Genomic DNA, 25,954 nt, shown 5'->3' with positions numbered 1-25,954 from the left:
AATATGATTGTTAATTATTCTACACATAAACTTTATAGGTATACTAAACTAACTGATCGATTTGAACATTTGTTATATATCGATTTGTGAGGTAGGTAATACTGCATCTAAAATAGTCTCAACTACACTCAATAGATAAGATTTATACTTATCCATATAAAATTCTTATCTAGTTTTAATTATATAAAAAAATTCAAGAATAAAATATCTATAGTGTATCAAGACTACATAAAAAGATGTACAGCGTTATAGTTATTGTATTGAGTTAACTATTTATGTAAAATTTTAATTAGAATCGTGTCTGCGTATAAAATCTTGCGTATTTTCATTGACTCCGCCATACGTTTGCATTCTCACCTGCAGCGGACTTGCTTCATCCTGTAATTAACAAAAATATTTGATCAGATTAGGATCAATGATTAAAAATTATTTTTAATATAAAAAGAGCAAAAAAAACAATTGAAAATTTCTTTGTCCTTATTGGTCAAATTTGAATTTTTCAATCTTTAATCTCAATCTTCAATGCGTAGTCTAAAGCCGGAATCAGACTATGCATTGAAGATTGAGGTTGAAGATTGAAGATTGAAATTTGACCAATAAGAACAAAGAAATTTTAGCTCCTTTCGTTTCGATTGGTCAAATCTGAATCTTTCAATCTTCAACCTCAATCTTCAATGCATAGTCTGATTCCGGCCTAATTCCGGCCTAAAGTCTTGTGTCCACGATGCTAGAAATTGGTCCGAGATCTCGGAGAGAGAAAGAATTAACCAATCACATTTAAACAATTTAGTCACATGATCAATGCGATTGGTCAATTCTTTCTTCATCCGAGATCTCGGACGGATTTCTAGCATCGTGGACACTGGGCTTAAGGGTCGACAGTAGAGTCCTATATATAAAGAGACCCGACATTGATCGAGCTTCTGATTGGCAGTCTGATATGTATCCCCTCCTAAGGGAAGCAGCCATATTGTGACCACAGCTGTTTAACACAGCTGACACACGTAACCTCAACCGCTAACGGAATACAGAACTCACTTCGCTAACGGATCAACGGAATACATTCTTCTTTTTCAATTTTAACTCCTGCCTCCAATAAATGAGGGAGATCAATAGACTTCATTACAACGAAGTACAGAGTGTTGGAAATTGGAGCAAGGTTGGAGTATGTTTATTGTTTACGACACTGGAGCGGTCCAAATATGGCGGCGCAGGAAGTGATGGTAGAGATCCGATCTAGTAATGGGGGTTCAATGACGGGTCTCTTTATATATAGGACTCTAGTAGATAGGAGAGACCACGAAGACCTCTAGTTGAAGACTTTCTTTATGCTGAAATTACGGCTAAAATACTGGAGGAATCGCGTTTTAATTGCGATATTTGTAATCAGAAAAGGTTCCTGAAGGCTCGTACAGAGCGATTTTTTTGGAAAAAAGACAAAATAAAAATTTGTTCTGATATTTCACATAATTTTGTACATAATTTTATTATTAAAAAATTTTCAAGAATCAAAATTTGCAAAATCGGTTCTGTACGCGTCTTCGCAGCTTCATAAAAAAAAGAAATCAAAAAGGTTTTATGACGTAATATTACTTCTTGGAGATAAAATATTAGCATAAAGGTACCTTTTCATGCTGACGCTCGACGCTCATTTTCAGCGTCAAAATAGTTTATGTGATCAAAATTGACGCTTGATATTTGTCAATGGCCCGTATTCAGAACGCGCTTACTTACAACGATGTTAGCGCGCTAACATATGAAAGAAATTGCAAAATTTGGTTCTTTAATAGGCTTCGTAGCTTCATAAAATATAAGCCAAAACGAGTTTCATGGCAAAATATTTCTTCTACGAGACAATATATAGTAGAGTCTGCTAGAGTACAGATTTGTAGCTGCATTATAAATGAGGTGTAAATAGGCCCATTCTTTTTGGCTGAACTTTTGCATCAGTTCGTCTTTCTTCTTCTTCTCTCCTCCTGAAGAGAAAAGGAAGAAAGATGAACTGGTGCTAAAAGCACCAAGGATCAGTTAAAAAGAACAGGCCCAATGAGTTGGTTCGTCATTCCTGTCGATCTTTAATAGCAAGAGCGATATCGTCTACATAACAAACATAAAAAGAGAACTCAATTGTCAATTTATTAAAAGCAGCTGATTCTAAGTCCTGTAGAATTATGTCAAAAACAATTGAAGATAGCAGCGAGCCATCACTCCGAAGGTTTGTTTGTAAAATTTATCATTGAATGTAAAAAAAGTGGAGTCAAGAACGATACATTTGATTGACATCATTACTGTTGAAAGGGATACTGAAAAGGATCCGAAGTTTGGATCGAAACGTATGGCCAAGTAACTGAATAAATTATTTTTCACACCAACGTCTTATGTTTGGCTCAAAAAGACATCTATTTATTTTTATATAATTTTGTATACATAATATATATATGTAATTATGTATATATATGTATATATTTGTATACAAAATGTATGTACATAAATTATGTATGTGATGTGTATACATACAATTTTTCATAAAATAAATAAAACTTTATATATGTCGCTTATCCTATCGTGATTCTCTGTGCCATTATTATTGAATGCGTTCAATTAAATAAACTATGACGGATCGTATATATATTCAATTACAACGTTAAAGCACCATATACCATGTATTCGACTACTTTAATTAAATATATTTCAAGATCGTAATTATATATATATCTTCAAAATATTCGATATGCATCAATTAATGCCGTAAAAAGTCGTATAGAAAATCGACCTATGGCAACGATTTCTAAATATTAAGAAACCTACTTTCTATTAATTATAAATGTACTATTTTAAAAATAGTCTAGCAATAAATTGACCGAGGTTGGATGTAAATGATTCTTTTTCGCACAAATTAAATTAAGTGAAACAAATTAGTACAAATTAATTTCGCGTAGATTGTGACAATTAGATTCCTAATTGTTCGAATCAGGAAATAAGTTTAATATTGAACTTCTTATGTCATATCTTCTTCTTTCCTTTATCTCTATTTCATAATCACCGCAAAAAGTAATATTAGAATTTAAAAAAATTAATTTGTTATTTACTTATCCATTAAAAAATAATATTATAATATATGTTATAATATTATTATTACTTAACACAATTTATATATTTAATATAGATTATTATATAATATAATATTGTTATTTAAAACGTTCAATATTTCATTTATTATATTTTAAACTATATTTTAATAATTTTCTATTTCGTTAAAACTGCTTTAAATGTATTAAAAAGAGAAAAAAACATAAATTTCGAGAAATTATAAGTAATCAGTTTCCTTGATGTCGAAGTTTAAGCATTTATTGTGTCACATAAATTAAAAAAATTGTTTCAATGGACTTTAATTTATTTATAATTTACAAGATAAAATTTTAAAATATACTGAATAATCTTGCAACATTATCAAGTCATGAGTAAAAACTGTGATACCTTTACACTAAATAATTTGTAATTGTTGATAATTCGTATTAGTTATCATACAAGATAATCCGTATTAAATCGTAGCATGTTTATAGGATCGAGATCAATTTAAATCTTAAATATTATCGACGTCTCTTTCCGAGTCTCTTTTTACAATCCGAATGCACCTAAAGCCGCAGCTCTATCATACGATCTATCTGCTCTGCAGAATAGGCCAATGTATGTCAAATATAATGAGAATGAGGACATGATGATTTAGAGAAATGGTCATATCCTTAATATATATTCGAAACTTTCTTAAATATACTAAACGTATTTCAATTATCGCAATAAGCGAACTATTAAGGTAAGAAAGTCATGAATAATACAAATTGTAATAAAAATATGTTAATATATAATACAAAATTGTACTTCAGATCACCGAGTTTCCATTTAGTTTCAAAATGGAATACTCATGTAAAGGATGATCGATTTATATTATTCTAAGCGTAAAAGATTAAAAGCACCGATCTGTTGAATTAAAAATAAATATTTCGCAATAAACAAAATAAATACATCTTCATTGTTATTATCTAAAACGCTGTAAATACTTGTAGCTATAAAAATAATTCTTCTTCATTTCCATTCAATAAAAATTGATTTTTTGCGAAACATTTTGATCTTTCGCTAATCAATCACGAAAGACGTCACATAACATAGGCTTCTAGAAACACACATCAATTTGAGCGCTACTAAAAGCTACTAAAAGCTAAGAGATAAAGGCATAACAAAGTAATAGATCGAAAAATTATCGCTCCTCGCTGCAACGAAAGTAAATTACGTTTCACATCACACACATTCGCATAATAGATCACACAAAGCTCAACGAAAGACAAAAAGTATTCGCAAGCTTTAATTACATTGCACTCTATTTCTTCCTTCTTCTCTTTCTCATGATCCGCACAGCACCGACGAGGTTCAAATAACTTGTATAATAATGAGAAAAAAATACAGCGGTGATGCGGTAGTTGAAAAATAATCCAAAATAGTAAGATAATTTACTATTTTGAAATTAAAAAAGTATTTCTTGAAGATTTTAAAACTCGTCGAGCACTAAAAGCATTCGGCTGGAGAAGGCTATGCTGTAGACATGTCTGGAGAGAGATCTAATCTCATCTGATGCTTCATGAGAAATCCACGGATCTTTTTAGTTTCCCGAAGACAACTAGAAGATAGTTATGGTCTTGTTGCAGTCAGTAAGCGAAGAGCGAGCTCGTTAGGTCAACAATTGCGATTACCACTGCCATTATTCACCTGTATGCCGGTGATACCAGTCTCCGCTTCGTAATCGGTAGTTCGATGTTTCTCTATGGAGCAGCATTTTTCTTTTTCCCCTTTGAAAAGATCTGCTACGCAATGTGCCTAGAGAAATACCATAAAGATCTTAATCGCTCCATCTTCTATCTTGTAAAAAATAAATTTATATATCGATCTAACTTCAACATTTTAATTGATTACGTCTGATTATATTATTAAAAAGTATAATATCCAATTAGATTTTGACAGAAATAAAAATTATTTTAATTCTCAAAAAAAGGAATTCTTGATCAAATATTTGTATTTATTTATTCTAAACATCTTAATATTCTTTAATATAATATATTAAATTATACAATTGTTCAATTATAAATTACACAATTTATTTCCAAGTTGAAATAATATATAATTATATATTTTTCACAATTCATGCAATTATACAAAATCTTTTCAAGATATTATGATTTAAAAGTAATATTATAAAATTATTATATTTCAGAATTCTTTTTTGCAACTAATACCTATTCATTTTTTAAATGTTGATCGGCTTACCACCACTAAAGCGCTGACAATGCCTAGGGTAGATCCAGCGAGTACGTCACTCCAATGATGTTTATAATTGGAAATTCGTGTCATCGCGGTAAACCAAGCCATGAGCAAACATAGAAGTTGAAGGAAGTGTCTAAGCAGCTTACTGCCCTCCCATTTCATTCTTAATTGCAGATACATCTAAATAATTCCAAATTTGTTTGCGTGTGCGTGTGCGTGTTTTTTTTGAGAGAGAGAGAGAGACAAGACATTATTAATTTTATAAATTAAAAACTTAATTAAATTATAGTAGATAAATTTTGAGTGAATCAATTTATCAATGAAACTTTTTTCATTAATATAAAACAATAACATATGTATATATAAATTGAATATGTAAATAGAAAATTTTAGAGTGCGAAAGAAGAACCCAAATGCAATTTAACAATTTTATAATTCTATAATTAGATAAGTCGTATTTTTTTAAATTTATTACAATATATATATATATATACAATATATAAAATCAAATAATTCAAATTAATTCACAATCAATTCAAATTTAATTTAATATTCGAAATATAATTACTTTTGTAATAACAGATACAATTATCGCATTGACTTAGCTTTGTCAGGAGCATGGATCAAACTGTAATCGAATTCAGCGTAATTGATGCTTTACGTATTAAATTATGTAAATTGATGTTTGCGGCTGAAGATTCTAAAGACCGACACACTCGTATTAGATCCGTTGGATGATTACGATCCAGCTCGCACAAATTGTAAATCAATGCAACACTTGCGTAACGTAAGGACTACTTACCGCAAGATAGATCATGGTGTAGGCCGAGAAGGATGAGTGACCGGAGGGAAACGATAATCTGAAACGATCGATCGTGCCGCGTCAAATAAATCCCATTTATCGAACGGAGTATGCAGGGAAGAATAGAAAAAAAATGCCTCCTCTTCTTCGCTCTCTTTTCGCGATCGTCGCGTATGCACACGTATGCATGCGTGTGCATCCCTCCTTGCTATCTCGCCCTATTAATTTTATCGCGATTAATTTTGGGGAGTATAGCGTGCCGATTACGATCGACGAGACGGCGAAGAGCAGCCGCGAGCAACGAAGAATACGACGAAGAGGAGGCCGACTCGCAGATCTCACGAGCAAAAAACGTAGAAAAGGGGGCGCAAAGAAGACTCGATACTTGGTATCTTCCTCTCGCCCTCCATCTTCACTCCGTTTCGCCCGAGAGATTCGTTCATAAAAAAAATTCAAACAGCGCATTACGTTAATTAGGACCTGCAGTTCGTAGCGATTATTAGTCTCTCTCTCTCTCTCTCTCTCTCTCTCTCTCTCTCAAAATTAAGACAATTATATCAATTCTTGGATGTATAAAAGATTAAAAAATTTTTTTAATTTTATAATATTTTATTTTTATTCTTCTAATAATTACGAGATCAAATTTTTTCCTTCCTTTAGATAATTTTTACGAAAATTTTGAGGCTTTATCTTTCGAAAAAGCAAAATTATAAAAAAATAATTCTTTTGCCACATTTCTTTCTGCTGAAAACATTTTTTGTAACAAGTTTATTATAGTTTTTTACGATTAAATTTGGGAGGATAATTAATATTTCAGATGGATTGTGTGTGTGTGTGTGTGTTTGTGTGTGTGTTAAAAGTTCGACAATAACGACGCGCATATATATGTATATATATATTTCTGAAATATATTTATTTAAATAAGAATATGTATACGTATTAGTTCAATTGACTGTTAACATTAACGTAACTTTGACTATCAAGTGGCGCTTCTCGTATTTAGGTGATGTATTTACATAAAACGGTCTTAATTCCAATCTTATTATTGAGAAAATTTATTAAAAATCCAAGATTTAACCAGATTGTAATCTCTGTCAGGGAATTTATCACTGAAATTAATATTCCGAAATTGTATACATCTCTCAATGCATTAACATAAATCCAAAAACGTGCCGATAGAATTACGTTATGTCACGATATTAGTAATGAATAAATAAAAAATTTCTTTTCAGCGTTCTTTTGAAGTGTATTCCTGTACAATTATGTAAATCTCAAGGATCTATACAACATTGATAAATGATGGATCAGTGAAAGATGTTGCTCACTCTTTTTGTTTATCCAATCCTCCCCCCTCTCTCACTCTCTCTCTCTCTCTCTCTCTCTCTCTCTCTCTCTCTCTCTCTTGCTCTCATTCTTTCATTTGGCACGGTTCCTTTGCCTGCTACCGTGTGAAAAGAGACGATTGAGGGCTTGAACGCACGAAGGGATCATGAATGAATTCTCTGTGTGATGTCGTCTCTTTATCGTCAGGATTCCTCAAATATCTCTATACATAAAACTGTCCCTGCCGGCGGGCGGCCACGCGAACAGACGCGAACGAAGAGTGGATGACCTGTGATACGGTCAAGTACGCATGTACGTAGCACCGAAAGAGTACCGGCTTCGTTATATCGCATAAACCGTCCCTTCTTTTTGTTCGCTTCACGATAATGTCCGCTTGATCTCCTCGTCTTCCTCGAGGGCGAGAAAGAAAGGAGGAAAACGACGAAAAAGGAGAAAGGCGAACACGCATGACGTAAGCTCGTACAACGCTATAGTACGGATTTGATTGCGATATTTTGTGGACTCTGGAACTTTATTGGAAACTACTAATTTTACTGGAATGCGAAGAGAATCGAGACCGCTCTCATCGTTATAGCTTCTTCTTGAGCTTCTTTCTATATTCGAGTTCGCCAATCCGGGTTGAACTGCTTTCGCACGATTTCGGCGTATTAATATCAACGGTGCTATGTGCTATGTGCGATAAACTTGAATACACTTCGCGTTCAATTCACGTATAGGCATGTTTATACATATGGCCTTTATAGGATTCCTATTTTTAAATTTTTGTTTCGATTGAAATTGACATGAAGAAAGGAGCCGAATGTTTCGGTTTAGTTTCGGCAAAAGTTTCGGACTCTATGAACATTTATACGTATTTATGTATGTTTACACATATTTATACATATTCATGCATGAAAAATTTTTTATTACCGGGATATAAAGGCTAAATGGTTTTTTCTTAACACCTTGTATAGGTAAAATGTTTAATACTAAAAATAAAATTTTTCAAAATATTGAATTTTTTAATTAATGTAAAATTTAAAAACAGATTAAATCATTGCGTTAAACTCTTTGACTCCATCGAAATAAAAAGAATGATTATAAAAAGCTAATAATAAATGTCGACAGTCTTTCGGGAGAGTCTGATTTACAGGGACGCTTTCCTTTCTACTCTCTCTGTCCAGTATCCAACATCCGAGTGTAATCCGTCACGTTAAAACAATTTCACGAGTCGTGGGTTTACGTTTATTTCTAACGTATTTTCCGGACTTGTAATAGATAATGACGTACACGTACGTTAGAATGTTAATGGGCTCAGGGTTATTTCTAGTAATAAGCCGTATGCAATATTAGCCGTGCAATTCTTCGCACGTCTTCCCAAATTCACGCGTGCCTAAATGTCCTAAGCCCTAGGCGCGTCTCACGAACCTTTTACTTTGAGCTTTCTACACTTCGTCTTTGAGGCTATTCGCGTTCCGCGTTTATCGTTAGATAAATCAAAGACGCAAATTTTGCAGACATACAAAAAGAAAAGCGACTGAGATGCTTTTTATACACTTTGTCTACATTTCTGTTAAAATTGCAATATAAAGTACTGAGTTTATTTAGTGGTTTCTCGTGAATTCGTCATGAAGATATATCTATGTTGTATTTATTATCCTATAGTCGCGATGAAGATTAATAATAGTATTTAATAAACTGTACAAATTTTCCAAAATTAAAAAATTTAGTTAAATTGAAAAAGTGTAAGACTTTTGACGGTGATAATGAACTTTTTCATTATAATTGATTATATTCGCTTTTGCATTGCGAGTTTTCGAATTGCTGATCGCTATTGTAGTTAACAATAAGCAGGATGCATACGCGGATAATTCAAGCGTGTAACAGCACTTCCGTTAGCCAAGGGGAAGAGAGAAAAGAAAAGAAAGAATTGCACGATCTGGCTTGAATCTCGCTCATGTGAATCGTGTCGGCAAAGCCCATAGGCAGAGCGCTGCTCATTGTCATTCGCTACCGTGGCTCTTTTTGTGTGCGCGCGCTCGTGTGTCGTTAAAACCGGCCTTCGGGCGACATGTATACGTAGTATATTCGGAATGCACAAAAAGGTTTTCCTAACCGACTAACAAAGCTCGCATAAGCGAAATAATCAATTCAGGAAACATCGTAAAATCTTGAATTCTACGCAATTTTAATAATGTTTAACGCAATGTAAGCAAGATATTTTTCAGATATAATTTACTGACGAAATTAATTTTAGTTTTTATTTTTAAAATCCTCAATTAAAATTTAGATTTACTTTAATTTTTTATAATTTTGAAAAATTCCCATTTTTCTGCAATATTAATAAAAATAATTTCACACTATTTCAATTTTTTGCAAATATTTTTTAAGATTTTTAAATATAAATTTCTTTACTAATTTCTCTACTAAAAAGTAATTATTATTTTTATGACATAAGCGAAAATTTTCTTCATTTATTTATCTCTCTCTGAACAAGTTTATTTAATAAATTCAAAGATTTATATTTTTTATTCTTTCTCTCAATAAATCTAATTTTTTGATATTTTATTTTAGAATTCTAGCCTACAAAAATGAATATGCACAATGTCACTATAATTAAAAGGAATGCATAAAAATAACTTGATAAGACATAAGCGGGATAAATGAGTAAATGACTGATAATTTAATGAACATTTAATGAGAGTTAAAAGTGTAGGCATATCGAATCGATTTAAAAGACAATCGTGATCGTTTTTTTCTATTCTTCTCCAGGATTTGCTCCCTTAGGCCCAGTTCCACAACTCACGGTTAACTCTTAACCGAGGTTCAATTTGTTTCTCATCTCTTTTCAATTCTAAAATTGGAAAGAGACAATGAATAAGTTGAACCTCGGTTAAAAGTTAACCGTGAGTTGTGGAACTGGGCCTTAGATTGCCACAAATTATCGTTTGGTCTCATGTTTCATAAACCTGTCTGCACAAGCGCAAAGTCCGCAGACTATTAATGAAGTAAAATGACGAAATATGCTTCTCGCTTCTTCGTTCAATCACACGCCTCGCCAGTAATTGCTGGCGCAATTGTTACCGTCACGCGATCTAAGCAGCTTGTCTCATATCATCGCGAACACCATCATTTCAGGGTATTGCCCTGAAGATCCGTCGATGTCGGCTGGTTGCTCCCGATCGTATCGAGAATAAAATTGCGGAAGGCTCGCGATATGATGTGTGTACCGAAACCAAATATAACGCTAGCCATGTCGTCAGATACGATTAAATTTTATCGATTTGCCACAAACAAATTCACGTTATAATATGTTGTAGTCGCCATGTAAAGAGAACAATTTCTTCGCGATCGGATATGTGCACATTTGTAATTTTAAAAGAAAGGACAAAAGGATTTTACCTCGGTAGTATGGTTAATACATCTGATAAAATTGATCTTTTAATAAAGAAAATAGCGAGACTATTAATTATTTTACATATTTAATAAATAAATAAATATGTTTGACACACCTAATATATTTAATTACTTTCCATATATTTCATAGAATTCAATTTTTATTGTCTAAAATTATTAAAGTTATTTATTATTCAAAGAATATGTTATTAGTATATTTATATTTTTTATAGGAAACTTGAAATATTTATAATTTTTCAAATTTATAATTGTATTATTATGAATAAAAAAAATATATAATTACGTCAAAATATTATATGACAGCAAAGAGATACATTTCGAGAAACGCAGGATTACGATCGAGAGACCAGATAATATTCATGTTGCGGCAGATTAAGATGCTCTATCTCTTTTTAAGCTGATGAAAAATTCAGGAATGTTTCTCGCGTCAGATCTCTTACCTGACTTCCTTTAGTAGCTTATTCGAGACCGTCGCGGTACAGTGGAAATCCACGATATATTTGTGTTGATACTCGAGCAGGTTGCAGTCAATATTGGGTACACAGAGCTCCATGAAGTGTGGCCGTAGTCGACCTATAGTATACTTAGCAATATCGGTGGTTAAAACGGTACAAGCGGCACCGAAACCGAATACACCAACCTGCAAACATTTTTTACATTATTTTTTTATAATTAGTTTATATTATTTCTATAGAAAGATACGAATTGATGAGGATTAATTGACTTTTAATAATTTTTAATTCGTAGAGATTGAAAAGTTACAAAAGAAATCTTGATAAAAATATAAATTAATTTTACTTAATTCTTAAAATTAACGAAACTAACCTTTTTATAAGCATTCCACAGCCATGGAGGTATAGTGTATCCGAAAAGCATATTCGCCGTGTGTCCGGAGAAATGCCTCCCGTGCAGGAATTCTCCTATGATCATCTAAAATCAAAGATCGAAATTTAGAAATCACATATGTGTTCACAATGTGTTCGATACGTCTGATGTACCTAATCTTTCTTTAGGACTTTTATAAAACTTAGAGAATATTTTGCAAGATTTTTCAAATCGCAAGAACTTTTCGAAGCCCAATTGAAAAATCTTACAGTTCTTGAGAGAGAGAGAGAGAGAGAGAGAGAGAGAGAGAGAGAACCAATTCTTTTTCTCTTTCTTAAATTCTACCGATCTGTCATATTTTTAATCAAAGCGGGTTAACTAGGCCAGATCCCGGGTAAAAGTCCGCTGGATGATACAGCGAACCCAAAGTTCACGAGACATGCGTAAATGAAATACGACGGTGAGCCGTGCGCGACCGTTTTCTACCTGTTCCTACCTGATCCCTCCTCTTCTTGATCCCGGGGGAACGTATCGTATATCAAGGAGCATGAGCAATCTGTTTTCCCTACGAGTGTGAGTAAAGAGAGATAGATAATAAAGGCAACCGGCTCTGCGAGAGACTCGTGAGATTTCGAGAAAGACTCGAGAAGGAACTCGATGAAGGGGTGAACCCTTCTCGGATTGCTGCGCGTCCAGGTACAGGAATGCGTATACCTATAAAACGTACAAAACCATACCGCATCAAGAAACGTCAAGAAGGTGCAAGAAAGATAAGAGAGATGCTGAATAGAGACAGCCTTGATGTCAAAAGAGAAAAATGACGGTATAAATAAATTGTAAAATCTATTTATTAGGTGATCAAAACGTCAAAAATATCAGAAAATAATAAATAAATCTTTTTTTTATGATTATTCAGATGTGAATGCACAAGCGATTCCAATCAGGACTGTATACAATTTAATTTTAATGACAAACACATAATCATAATAAACTTTATAGAGTGTTATAAAGTGTCAAATATGCATATACAAAAATATAATATATTTAATGCTTTTCTTTATCGATTATGAAATTTAAAATAAATTACTAAGCTAGTAAAAGATTCAATAAAGTTTTGTAAAATTTAATAAAATTAAAAAAAATTTGACTGAATATCGTATCTATCAAAATACTAGTATATCGAGGAAAAGTGCGATAGAATCAACAATATTCTTATTTTTTAAAATATATAATTTTTTAGTAACTAATATCTCTCTCTCTCCCCTCTTTTGCTCTTCTATCTTTAAGTTACTCCGACAAAAAATTAATTCGTATGAGGATATGGAATTATCTATAACTTAACGAAAAAACTGATCACCGACAAATTGGTAGCCTTATACCACGAGTTTATGCAATCAACGTAACAGTAATAATCGATATACGTAATAACTGATTATATTTCCAAGTAGCAATCAATAGCTATACGTAAATATGCTAGACTATTCCTCTCTCTCTATTCCATATTGATTTGTAAATCATATTCGAGTTGTTTATTTTAAAAGCGATAAGTCAAATTTAAAAATTTTGTAGGTTTAGTTTTATTTTAGTAAAATTCTCAAATTGTGATTAATGTAATATCATATTTTGTTAAACAAATTTTTCCACTTAACAGTCGTTTGTGCACTGCATAGAATCCTATCTTGCGCGCGGATACATAGCTAGATTGCATGGATCCTAAGGAATTCTTATACGAAATTGTGATATGGACCTCACTTATCTCACGTGAATGATCTCACGTGCGTAAGATAAGATTTATTTTGACTTTCATTGCGATGATTTCTCACACACGCGAGCATGCGATTTATGATCGTGTTAAATTAACAGCGCAACGTATTCTCTCGCGCGATATAATCGCTTCCCATTTCCTCTCAGTATAAAATATATACGCACACTCGGTTATAATGAAGTAAAGACGATTGTAGAATAGAAGAAAAATCCTCTTTATGCTGCTACGTAAATAAGCGTGACTATATATCCCGTGGGAGAGAGAAAGTCATACGTGGCATGACATTGGCGAAGTCATTACTTGAATGGACGCTGCTTACCATTCACTTTAGTAATTAGATCTGCCAGATTTATAACAGTCACGCGAGAAAACTCTCATGAGGCGTGTCAACGTTACATGGCTAATCCGAGACAGATTAGATATTCTTGCATCAAATTGCAAAAAATAAAATAAAATTTGCTTAAAAATTATATATTTCAGAATTGTTTACAACATTGTTTACAACTGAAAAAAAAATAACGAAGAAGAAAGATAACAAGGTTAACACGATATAATTTTTTTTGTAACTTTATATATAAGTATTGATTTCACTATCGTTTTATGTATATAATTAATTTCGAAAATAATTATTATTCCTTTATTTAGAAAAATTATTTAAGATTAAAACATAATAGAATTTTCTCTCTCTCTCTCTCTCTCTCTATTTATTTTTTGCATATACACATATAGGTATGTACGTAATTTCACGTGCTTTGAATTATGCACAACACTTGAAATTATTTGCCTCGCGGTGACAGCGTTAATTTAAACTTCATGTGATGGTTGAGAAGAGAGCAGAAGAGCGGAGTGAGCACCTGACGTCTGAGGAGCAAGTCTTTCGTGACCGACACTGAAATGAGAAACGTCGGCAAAAACGAAGAAAATCGAAAACGATGAGTTTTATATCCACATGAATCTGATTATGGCACAATGACTTTCAACTCTTTGCTTTCGCCTACGGTAAAAAAATAGCACTCATTCCTTAATAAATAAATAATACAAATAATACTCAGTAAATCATATAGATTTGTATTATTTACAAATTTCTATGAGATACAAAAAAATTTTTCTTCAGAAAGATATCTAAAAGAAAACTACATCGGCAACAGCTGTATTTTCAGATATTTAATATCTCTTATTAAAATAAGTCCATGATAAATTTAAAATGATTACAAAATTATTTCATTTTTCTTAAAAAAAAAAAAATATATATATATTAAAGAGCCAATTATTTTATATATAAACTTGACAAATTTTGCATGACTGTCAAAATACTAAAATAGTTTGAAAAATTCTTCATAAATTATATATAATATATGTACGTAAGAAACATTTGATTAAAAATTGATTTTATCATCATGTATATAAATTTATAAGGAGAATTTTAGAATTATGAAAGAAGTTAATAACAAGTTTGTTATGTATGTAACATCAAATTTAAAAATAACAAAACTAAAGAGAGAAACTATGCACGAACGAAGTGCACTTTTTATTCTTATTTTTCGAACATGTACTTAAAAATTAATTTTGGAATAGATCAATATTAGATCAGAAATTTATAGAGAAGAAATTTAATGTATTCGTTGAAGTTGAATAGCACAGATTTCTAAACGTTTGAGTAAGAGAAAATATGTGAAATTTATAAATAGTCACAAACTATTCATGGAAACGTGCCGATCGCTCTCACAAACAAAATCATTTGGTGACGATATATATCGCGGAAAAGGAAAAAATCATAAACACGTTTCATTGCATTCGATCAAATCGATTTTGCTCCGTTCCTATTCGGTAAAATGTGTGTGTCGAGAAAGCAAATAAAAAATAGGCGCACGTAAAGAACAGTTTCCGATTCTCTTTCTCCTCCTCTCTCTTATATTCTATGAGAGCTCAGCAAAAATTTTCGGATAATAATACATGTGTTGCAACTGTTGCGAGTTGTTGTGCATCACCTTCGTATACGTATAACGTAAATTGATGGCGTAAAATGCCAACGAGCACCGAAAACGAGTGCACTTACTTCCCTCCAGTCTACTCTCATGTGCAGGCAGCGAGACGCGAGCCACCTCGTGTGTCTCTCGTATTCTTAGACACCACCTCTGTCATCCTTCCTTTTAGAAGGGTAAAAAAAAGTTTCAAAAGCGGCACGCGACGGACTCTTTCAATCGTTCGTGATCGCATCTGCTATTGATCATTATATGTATCAGCGTAATATAGTTTCTAATCTATATATAAACATATGTAATTTTTTTAAAGCGAAAGTGTTTGAGAAAAAGAGAATGCCGATAAAAATTAAATGGTATTTCCTCCGTAATGAGAAATATTTAACGTTAAATTAACTTCCTAAATGATGGCTATACTTCAAATGTGAATTTTTACACTTCATACAAGCGAATAATGCGCGCAAAACAATCGTCGTGAGAGAGATAAGATTCTCGCTGTAGGTAATAGTAAATTGTCAGGTGATTTCTCACGAGTATTATATCGCGTAAATCACAATCGTAATTACAAACGCAAGGTGACTCACCGTACATATAGGAAGTAAAAGACCGATGACGTATAACATCGCGCTCGTAACCGTAGAATCGTGATATGGATGATAAAGTGACTCATCATTGCAAAAGAAACCGCGTTTATAAGGTTTGCCGAATAGGAAGAACATCAGTACGGAAATGCCCACTGAAACATAAGAGAAAAACAATCTCGTTATATTATCGGTCGTTATAGTCACTTATTACAGCAATAATGTCAACGCTCGCGATGTTGATCTATGTAGCGATCGATTAATCGGGATTGAGCGTCGTCTCGTGAACTACAAATTAACATGCAATTTATTGCACTTGCTGTACAGCTGCTGCTGCTACTGACGTATAACAAATATAATGTGATTACCAATCAAGATAGCATGCATTCAATGCATTCGTCCAACTTTCAATGATGCTCTTTAATCTTTGATCGAATAATTGAAACCTTTTTGATTAGAGAATGCTTTTATATATACAGAGTGTATCTGAAATACACTATATATACATTGATTGCTATTTCTTCTAGATCTTGCACTACAATGTCGGTAATTGTCGGTGATAACGGTGAGCCCATTGGAGTATCAAATATTTATTTGTAAGTTTTATTATTAAAAGCAAAAAAAAGTTGAATCTAAAATAAAGCTAACTGCAATAATAAATTCGTCTTTAGATATGTTTGTCTTCGTTGAAATGTGATCCCATCTCCTATCGATGCTATTTACTGCTAGATCAACAGGAATATTAGTAAAAAGAGATACTACATCTAACGCAGCCAAAACATAGTGAGAATTAAAACGTGTGCCATTTAATTTATCAACTAAATGGAAGCTGTCTTTTATGTGGCTAGGAGCTTGTGGTATGCTCTCATTAATTATATTGTGTAAAAAGAGAGAAAGATCATATAGTGGACTGTTAATAGAAGACACAATCACTCTCAATGGATTACCGTCTTTATGTATTTTAGTCAATCCATAAGCCCTAGGTATAATATGCTATCCGTTGTGAGCAATCTTCGATATGTTGGTTCGTCAATAAAACGATTGCACTTCCATCTTACAAGTAATACACGTAAGTCTTGAGTCAATTTTTTGGTCAAGTTTACAAACAATTGGATCTTTATCAATCAAATAAGTATCTGAAAGAATCTCCTCCATTTTAGATATGTAGACGTAAGAGACAAGTCTAATTTTAGATTTAATTGATATAGATTTTTTATTTTGTAACCAATCTATTTTTTTATGTATTCTATACATTTGTTCAAAAAAGTAAGAATTGTTAATATGATCTGAATATTTGAAGAACTCATTTTCAAAAGTTGGCAAAACATCAAAAATCGTATTGGAAATATTAAAAATATTAATTCTGGTTAAATGTACATGACGATAAGCATCTTTCAACTCTAATCGTATAATTGTCTTTACATGGTTCAGTTGAATCCTTTCAAGTCGTTTGTACGAAGTATTATTGTAAAGTGAGAAATTATTGGGTTTAGTAAGTTTATATAAATGTGGAGGAACTAATTCAAATTTAAGACAAGAATTTAAAAATTTAATGCGGACCCTAATATTTACACTTAATTTAACTAGATTGCATAATTCTTTGAGAAAGTTACAAGTATGAATACCATAATAGTTTCTAATAAAAGAAAAGGTAAACGGTAGATATTTGTACGTATACCGCATTATTTCGCCCGTGTATATTAAAATATAATAAAATAGTAATAAGGCTTTTTAGTGTTAAAATAATAAGTAATACAATATAATATTTCTTATTATATATATATTGTGTTACTTATTTCTATCACATTATATTACTTATAATTATATAATACTTTTTAACAGAAACAATAATTATGCGTCTATAATTTATATACATAACCAGAAGAACACAATGTTACCAATACCAACATTCTACAACATTTACTGCAAACGTAGCTGAAATTATGACAGCGTTAATACTGCGAGAGAGAGCGAAGTGTACTTTTTAATTTTATATATTATTGTAATTATTTTACCGTTATTTTTTTGTCAACATTGATAATGATCCAACAGGGATCGAAACCCTGTTGTTTTTGTTTTGTTATTTATAGCCGGCACATTAAAGTTTTATAATTTAACGATATGTTTATTTACTAAGTAAATTTTAAATTATAACGATAAATCTTTGGCTCGTAGTCCTATTCCTTTTCGTTTTACAAAATTATAATTATCTAAAGATTTATAAGATTAAAAATATTATTGGATTTAATTTAAAGGCGCCTCCAGACGATATGACCAACGTATGCCAACATTAGCATACACATATATGACATAATTATTCATATTGAATGTAGTCAATATTTATTATATAGTATAACGAATGTGTGCAAAGTTAGCCTATACATTGGTCATATCATCTGGAGGTGCCTTTATACGAATTATACACGTCAAAGCAATATATAAAATTATTTTAATTTGCTTTCTAAATATTGATGACAGTTATTACATCAGCCTCGTTATACATTCGTAAGTAAATGCAATATTTTTCATATAACCAGACTGTGTCAATACCGGAGGTTACACACTCTGCTATTAAGGCTCGTTAACGAAAACGATGCATCGTCTAATTATTGAGGATGTTTTTTTCTTATATATGATGATCTTTTTATCAGTCATTCCTGTCATCGACGCATAAATTAAAGTTTAAACGCGCGATTTTGCGGAAAACCATAGGAAAATTATGGGCTACCTATCAACTTGTAAATTTATTTGCGCACGTTAAGTATACCAATACATGAAAATCACGAACGTAGCCGGTTGTTGCGATAATTGTGATACCACTTTCAGCACGAACCAAGTAATAGAACATCAATGCACAGCGCGGTTAACGTTAATAGCTCGTACGATCGCTTATTATTTATATATCCCATCGATCAGCTGTTTTGCAAGTCAAATTGCGCTCCTGAAAAATTCCACCGTGATTACAGTCTAAAAAAATACTACGTTATGTCGATAGGATCGAAATTTTATATTACTTTTTCTAATGATAAAGTTAAACTTAAAACTTGATAAATTATGCTCTTAATAACAAAAAAGGATATCACTCGTGATTTATAATAAAACTGCACAGTAGATATTTTAACTTGGAATTAGAAAATTCGAATACCGGATTAAATAATATTTTACAATAATAATAATTCATAACACTAAGAACTGTCTGGTAATCCTTTTGACTCTGTGGGTCAAATGTGACACGAAATGTGTAAAAGAAATTTGCGCCCCATTTATAGCTCATTGCGCCTTATGTACACACTTTATATTACATAATAAGAGAAAATAATATCATTAGTATGCTGTCAAGCGTAACGTCGGTCTCGAATCGACAGAAAAGGGCCAAGGACTTATTCGACAAATAATATAAAGTGAATTGAATTTATGAGACTGAAAATTTGAAAAAATTTTGGAATTTATCTATTCCAAACATATACATGTAATATTTCATATACAGAGTGAGGCATTTAAAACAGGTCACCTGAATAACTCGCTTGTTTTTAACAATAGAAGGAAAAGTACCAAACAAAAATTGCATGGCTTCAAGAGGAACGTATTTTGGTCATGTTATCTTTCTTCTAAGTGGAGATGCTAAAAAGATATGAAAGTCACCTCCATTTTTTTAAACGGAATTGTATGATTTTTTTTATTCCTCTAATTATTCTGCATATAAAAATATTAAGGTAGCGATATAAAAGACCAATAGTTTACGAGATATTTTATATTTTATTGTGACACATATTGACATAAAATATTAAATAACTCGTAAACTATTAATTTTTTGATAACCACACCTTGATACTTTTATGAACAGAATAATGAGATGAATCAATTGGTGGAAAGAAAACACAAAGTTGCTTTTAAAGAAATATCCATTTTGTGCATACATATTTTTTTATAGTCAAATAATATATTTTTCTATAACTTGATATCGTACGTTTCGGCTAAATTCTATATTAATAACGTACGATATGAAGTTATAGAAAAATATATTATTTGACTATAATGTATTTAATCTATTAAGCGCACCACTACCAACGCCGATTCCTAATTGCCCAAGTTTCGCTTTACTTTAATTATTAAAGTAGAGAGAGAAATTTTGCTTGTGAAATATTTTATATTCTATAATATAATTATTCCGCTAACACATCATTAGACAACCAATTATATAATCAATTTTATTTTCCATTTCATCTCCATGTGAAAAATATGCACAATATCTCTATTATTATGTAAAATTACTATACCATAAACGATTATGCTAAAAATTTGTTATTATTAATCCCTCACACAAACTCACGGTTAGTACATAATTGAAACGATATATTTGAGTAGAAAAGTGAAAGAAGAAAAAAGATCCAATTTAATAATTATGCATATTTATTTATACGAAGAGCGCATTCCGGGACCTAATCGGGATTTAGCTCTTTATGAATGGACTCGATAGACACTTGCCTTACAAGGCATACAAGTGCCGTAGGTTTGGGCCTTTTCACAGCCTCTTCCTTTTGACTGGTCGAGACCGTCAGCTGTTAACAAACTCTGAAAGGATGCAATTATTGAGCCAGATGAATGAAAAATAGTCACGCTTAAAAGGAAAGACAGTGCAGCAAAATAACGGCCAGCTTAAATTGTCTAAGCAAAATGACCTGCACTGTGTATGTATGTGCGCCTGTGTGTTTGTCTAAAAATATATTAATAAAAATATATTAATCATTCAATCTGTCTCTGTGAGGGAAGAGAGAAGAAAAGCTCAAGATTTTTTTTATTATGGACGGATCGCAACAGTCAGTCATATTATATAGATTGCTACACGTTTATTTTTACTTGCAAGTAAATCTTAAATGGTTTATGCGGTTGCTCTTGCGATTCTTTCTGCGAAAATCATGACGCGCCAATATAGGTGCAGCCCTATCGGGTCGTTTAATTTGATTCAAACAAACTTACAACTTAAACAGCATCGTGTCATGATTAAAATTCAATTGTCATTTCATTTTTTTGATATCTCGATTTGTAATCATTCGTTAATGCTTGCACAATTGTTCTCGGTCTCTTTAAATTTCGCAAATATAAATAGAAAAAATTCATACAATGTTGCTCACAAAATACTGTCTGAGCAATTTACGCACTTTGAAACGCATTCTTAATTGTCAGTTTCAAATAGGAATTAAATATATAAAAAAAATGATTTTATACGCGATTATAAATCCAGCGGTTAGCGATTTGTGGCTCCATGAAAAAGTAGCAGGACTTTAGCGGCTGGCGTTTTGTTGACGACTTCTTTAGAGGGGAAACGTACTACAAAGTGGGGATAGCCGTTCAATTGTAGCTAGCGTTTTGACGCTGCGTGAAATTACGCCTTAACGCATAATAAATTTAATTTAATCTTTGGATATTAACAATCTTGATGTCGAGAATTGTATAAAAATGATGCAAAAAAAAATTAATTTAAAATCTCTTTAAAATTCAAAATTAGAATTACGTCTTTTTTTTCAAGGTAAATGCATGACTCACCTGATGAGATAACAGCAAACGTAATTACATAATATATAACTGATCAAACTAAAAGATATATTAAAAGAGAAACTACTTCGATAAAATATGTACATTGTCTTACAATATATTTATAAATTTAAAATTTATAATCTCCTTTAGAACAGATAACGATCAAACAAATAAATCAATCTCATGGAATAATACGCAAGTGTAATTTGATCGAATGACAAAAGTCACATAACGAGTTGCTAAAACATACGTTTCTGAAATACAAGTTACGTAAATGAAATATAAAAAGTTCTTTACAATTTTTCTAATTTAATTTAAAGGGGATTATTAGCGTCTTATATTGATAGTGTTGAAAGTCCGAAGGTTTCGGCGCACAGTCATATCTGAGATAAATTGATTTAATATAGGAACGTCCGGATGTTTCGGCGCGCAATATCTTAAATTTAAATAAAGGATATATATTGTATTATATTCAAAACATTTAACTTTGATCATTCATTAGCGTTCTCTATCGTATTTATATGAAATATAAAAAATTTTCCCTTCTACTATCATGGTCATAACTTGGCGATTTGTGGCTTTACACAATTTCCTCAAGACTACGACAAAAGTGCGTTATAAAGGAATGAGGAAAAATAAATGTATTTTAAAATATCACTCAGTTTATACGTATGTGTATATATACAGGGTGTTCCAAAATTCCTGCATTCGGAGTACAGGACATGATACTTTATGCTAAAACAAACAACTTTTTCCTTTAGCAAAATTGTGCCCGATAAATAATTTTTGCACTTATTTGTTAACTTCAACCTGCTCTCCTGCAAAAACATTTATCGGACGCAATTTTGCTAAAGAAAAAATTGTTTTTTGTGCTGAAATAAACAACTTTTTTCTGTAGTAAAATTACATTCGATATATAATTTTTGCGTTTACTCGTATAACTTCAACCTGCTCTCCTGCAAAAACATTTATCGGACGCAATTTTGCTAAAGGAAAAAGTTGTTTGTTTTAGCATAAAGTATCATATCCTGTACTCCGAATGCAGGAATTTTGGGACACCCTGTATATATATTTAATAGTATTATTCTTCATATAAAAATTAAACATATATGCAGGGCGTTAAAAAAAACCATTCAGCATTTATATAGATAGTACACACCATACTGACAGGGAAGTTTCACAACTGTCCAGAACCGATTTGATTCTCCATGAAATATGTTGTTAAACACGAAAATCTAACTAGAAAACGTACAACTTTTGTTTAAAATTTTTTTTTCGATCTTTTATACTTCCGACGGTATTCGGCTCGAAATAGAAATACCGTTTTTTTCAAAGGAGTGTTCACTCCTTAAACATGAGTTAGCGCATGTATAAAAAAATACGTGTCTCTCTCTCTTAGGCCGGTATTCATAGTCGATTCTTATATTCAAGACCATCTTAAGTATAGTCTTAAGATGTCTCAAACCAATCAGAGGGCCGCATTAGCGTCTTAAGACATTACTTAAGACGGTCTTGAAATAAGAACCGACTATGAATACTGGCCTTAGATTTTCGTGTTTAACAACATATTTCATGGAGAATCAAATCGGTTCTGGACAGTTGTGAAACTTCCCTTGTAAGTAAAAAAATCTTAATGAACATAGGTCGAAAACTCAACCGTTTCTGAGATATAAACATTTTTGTATGTTAGCATCATGAATGATACTGACTTCTACGTGTCGCATGCGATGTTTACCTCAGTGTTTATAAACTGCGTTTTGCAAGAAGAACTCTGTAAGACTCTGTAATAAGAAGCCAAGCATATATGGAAATAGAAGGAGGATACCTTCTGTAAATGTAGCAAGTAAGTCATTTATGACGCTATCGTACAAAAGTGTTTATATTTCAGAACCGGTTGAGCTTTCGACCTATGTTCACTAAGGTTTCTTTACTCATTGTCAATACAGTATGGTGTGTACTATCTACACCATATAAATGCTGAATGATTTTTTTAACACCCTGTATAAGCCAGGAATCGACCATCAAATTAAAAAAGTGCAATAATAAAAGTCACTCGACTAACGTAAAAGATAAACTCAAAAAGATAATCGAAATCGATAAAATATTGTTTGTTTGATACTTTTTGTAATTATTTAATTCAAATTAATCTTGTCATCAAATATTAAGTACTAAATACGAAAAAATGACAAAAAGAATTTACGACTTTTCAAACTTATTCATTGCTTTTGTTGGTTTTTCCGACATTTTAAGTAATAACATTCTTCCCTTCGTGTATAGCATATAATGTTTTCATATTTTTTCTAAGCAAATTGTATGTTTTTATATTAAACGTTTTTGTTTCAAACATATTTGCATAAAAAATAGATAAAGAGACATCTCCGTTTTACGCAATATTTACATTTATCACATTACGTTAGGACAAAAGAGGTCAATACAGATGCAGTTTTGCGATGGGCTTTATTTTAACGGGAGTTAGGACAAAATGTTGGCGTGTACCGCAGTTTCGCGATCAGATGAATCATGAAGGCGCCGTATTGTCTGTTTGTATCGCGCGTGCAGAACTGTGTCACTGGCGTCACCGAGAGATGATATCGATCGAAAGCAATAGCGATTTTATACAGCATGTTTACAAGATACGCGCGAGATGTACTACATTTCTGCGAAACATCGCGTACTGCGTTAACCATCCATCATGTCGCTATTACGATGAAGACTGATAAGTACTGACTGATTGGAAAAGTGAAGTGTTTTCACTCGCGGAACGAAATCACGATCTACTTTATTTTATTATATTAAATCGCGCTGGCTTCACTGTTAGCTATTAATCTATTAACATTTAGAACGACTTATCTTTTGTTTCCTTTGAGACATTATCTATATGGTTATATTGTTCGTATTTATCAATGTTATCCATGTACAGGATCATATGGAGATGCACAAATTGCCGCGAGAGAGTCATGTTATCGCTAATGTCGTTTCGCAAATCACAATGCTGTAATATCTAGAACAAGTCAAGAATATCTGGAGGCGAAAATTTAAAAACTGTTTGCAAGCATAATTTTTATCAATTTATTTTTATTACGTGATGCATTTACTTGCATATATTAACTATGTTAAATGTAAAAATTGTTCGCATCCAATTTCTTTTATCGCGTTAGGTTAATAGATAAGAATACAAAGCATATCCTCATTGTTAATCTATATCGATACAAACGTAAACTGTACGGTTCTTCAAAAATCTATATAAATTCCAAAAGATTAATAAAGTTTTGCGACTTTATTTCTGAGAATTAAGAAATTTTTTGAATATATTCAAAAATTCTTAAAATAAAGTAAACTTGGCATAATACGTATATTTTATATATCAAGTATACTTGATATACAAAATATACATACTATCCCAAGTTTACTTTATTTTAAGAATTTTCTCTTCCTTTTTTAAGAAAAAGTACCCTAGATAAATAAGTCCAAGCAGACGAAGATTAAAACCATTAGAGCTCTCGCGGTATAAATTGGGCGAAGGGATTCCATTGTAAGTGTCGCTGCGTAATGCATAGCACTAAAAGTTAAAATCTCGTGTACTTTCGAAACAGAGTAGCGCTCTCTCTCTCTCTCTCACACATACACACAGACACACACACATTTTTCTCTACCTCTCTAGCGAATACCTCGCGAACGCGATGTCTGCCAAAGCAATTCGCGGAAACCATGTTCACATTGCATCAACAATGCACGGCGTGACGTCGAGAGAGCCGCACGTGCAATGCTTTGGCATGGACAAAGTGCACCTGCCAATTTAAAGATTACACCCTCCTCACTTAGCGCGGTCGAACATCAAACGAACCGCGCGCGGCGCACGGCGCCTCTACTCCGTCAATCTGACACATAGCCGGTCGTTCGATGTGCGTTTCTTGTTCGAAACGAGGATCCAAAAATCTGGCGCTTTTACTTACCGACAAGTAAACAGAGGAAGTCTAAAATGAGCTTCCTTAAAATTAATTTAGACGATCGATCCATGTTGCGCTTATTACGACCGTTGATTGAGAAATGCGATGAGACGCTGCGCTGGTCAATGCGCTGCAACGTTCAGACGTGTCTTGGTCCGGTGATCAGTGATAGTGACGTTTGACGTTACGTCGAAGAACGTCAGGTGAACGTGACGAGGAAACGGACTCGAATGTTGCGTGTCATTGACGTTTCATAAGCGTAGGCGTAAACAACGCACTGCACACGATGAATACCACACGACTTCTCGGAGCAGACTGACGCAAGCCGTCGCAAGCGGCGTGGCGTGGCGGCACCGCGCGACCACGGCATTCACGGCAAGCCGCGCGCCGCGAGTAGACCAGAGTGAAGTCAGTGGAGTAGTCGCGAGCGGAGCGACGAGCAGCGACGAGCAGCGACGAGCAGCGAC

The 25,954-nt window shown here is 32.5% G+C and overlaps 1 protein-coding gene across 2 annotated transcripts; it reads right to left on the bottom strand.

Annotated features, from left to right (window-relative positions):
* Positions 1 to 276: 276 nt before the first annotated feature.
* Positions 277 to 25,954, bottom strand: wun (wunen). 2 transcript variants are annotated; one of them, XM_018446602.1, is made up of 8 exons: positions 25,494 to 25,954; positions 16,009 to 16,160; positions 11,681 to 11,785; positions 11,296 to 11,495; positions 6,116 to 6,173; positions 5,317 to 5,493; positions 4,762 to 4,869; positions 277 to 378 (listed from the first exon to the last, which is right to left on the bottom strand). In XM_018446602.1, the coding sequence occupies exons 1-8, from the start codon at positions 25,555 to 25,557 to the stop codon at positions 286 to 288; spliced, it is 957 nt and encodes a 318-aa protein (XP_018302104.1). In that variant the 5' UTR covers positions 25,558 to 25,954; the 3' UTR covers positions 277 to 285. The 2 variants fall into 2 exon arrangements, with proteins under 2 accessions (XP_018302104.1, XP_018302105.1); XM_018446603.1 differs by lacking the exon at positions 277 to 378 and adding an exon at positions 3,978 to 4,672 and having other exon boundaries at positions 25,494 to 25,953.

This window comes from Mycetomoellerius zeteki, unplaced genomic scaffold, assembly GCF_001594055.1.
Source record: "Mycetomoellerius zeteki isolate Tzet28-1 unplaced genomic scaffold, Tzet1.0 scaffold182, whole genome shotgun sequence".
Taxonomy (NCBI): domain Eukaryota; kingdom Metazoa; phylum Arthropoda; class Insecta; order Hymenoptera; family Formicidae; genus Mycetomoellerius; species Mycetomoellerius zeteki.
This window is presented reverse-complemented; position numbering and strand designations above follow the sequence as displayed.

Excerpts from the sequence above, each read along its gene's own strand:
- wun (XM_018446602.1), bottom strand. The coding sequence starts at position 25,557 with ATGGATCGATCGTCTAAATTAATTTTAAGGAAGCTCATTTTAGACTTC. Across the intron at positions 11,786-16,008 it reads TTTTACTTCCTATATGTACG|ATGATCATAGGAGAATTCCT; the intron begins GTGAGTCACCTT and ends CTTTGATTTTAG. Across the intron at positions 5,494-6,115 it reads ACACCATGATCTATCTTGCG|ATGTATCTGCAATTAAGAAT; the intron begins GTAAGTAGTCCT and ends GGAATTATTTAG.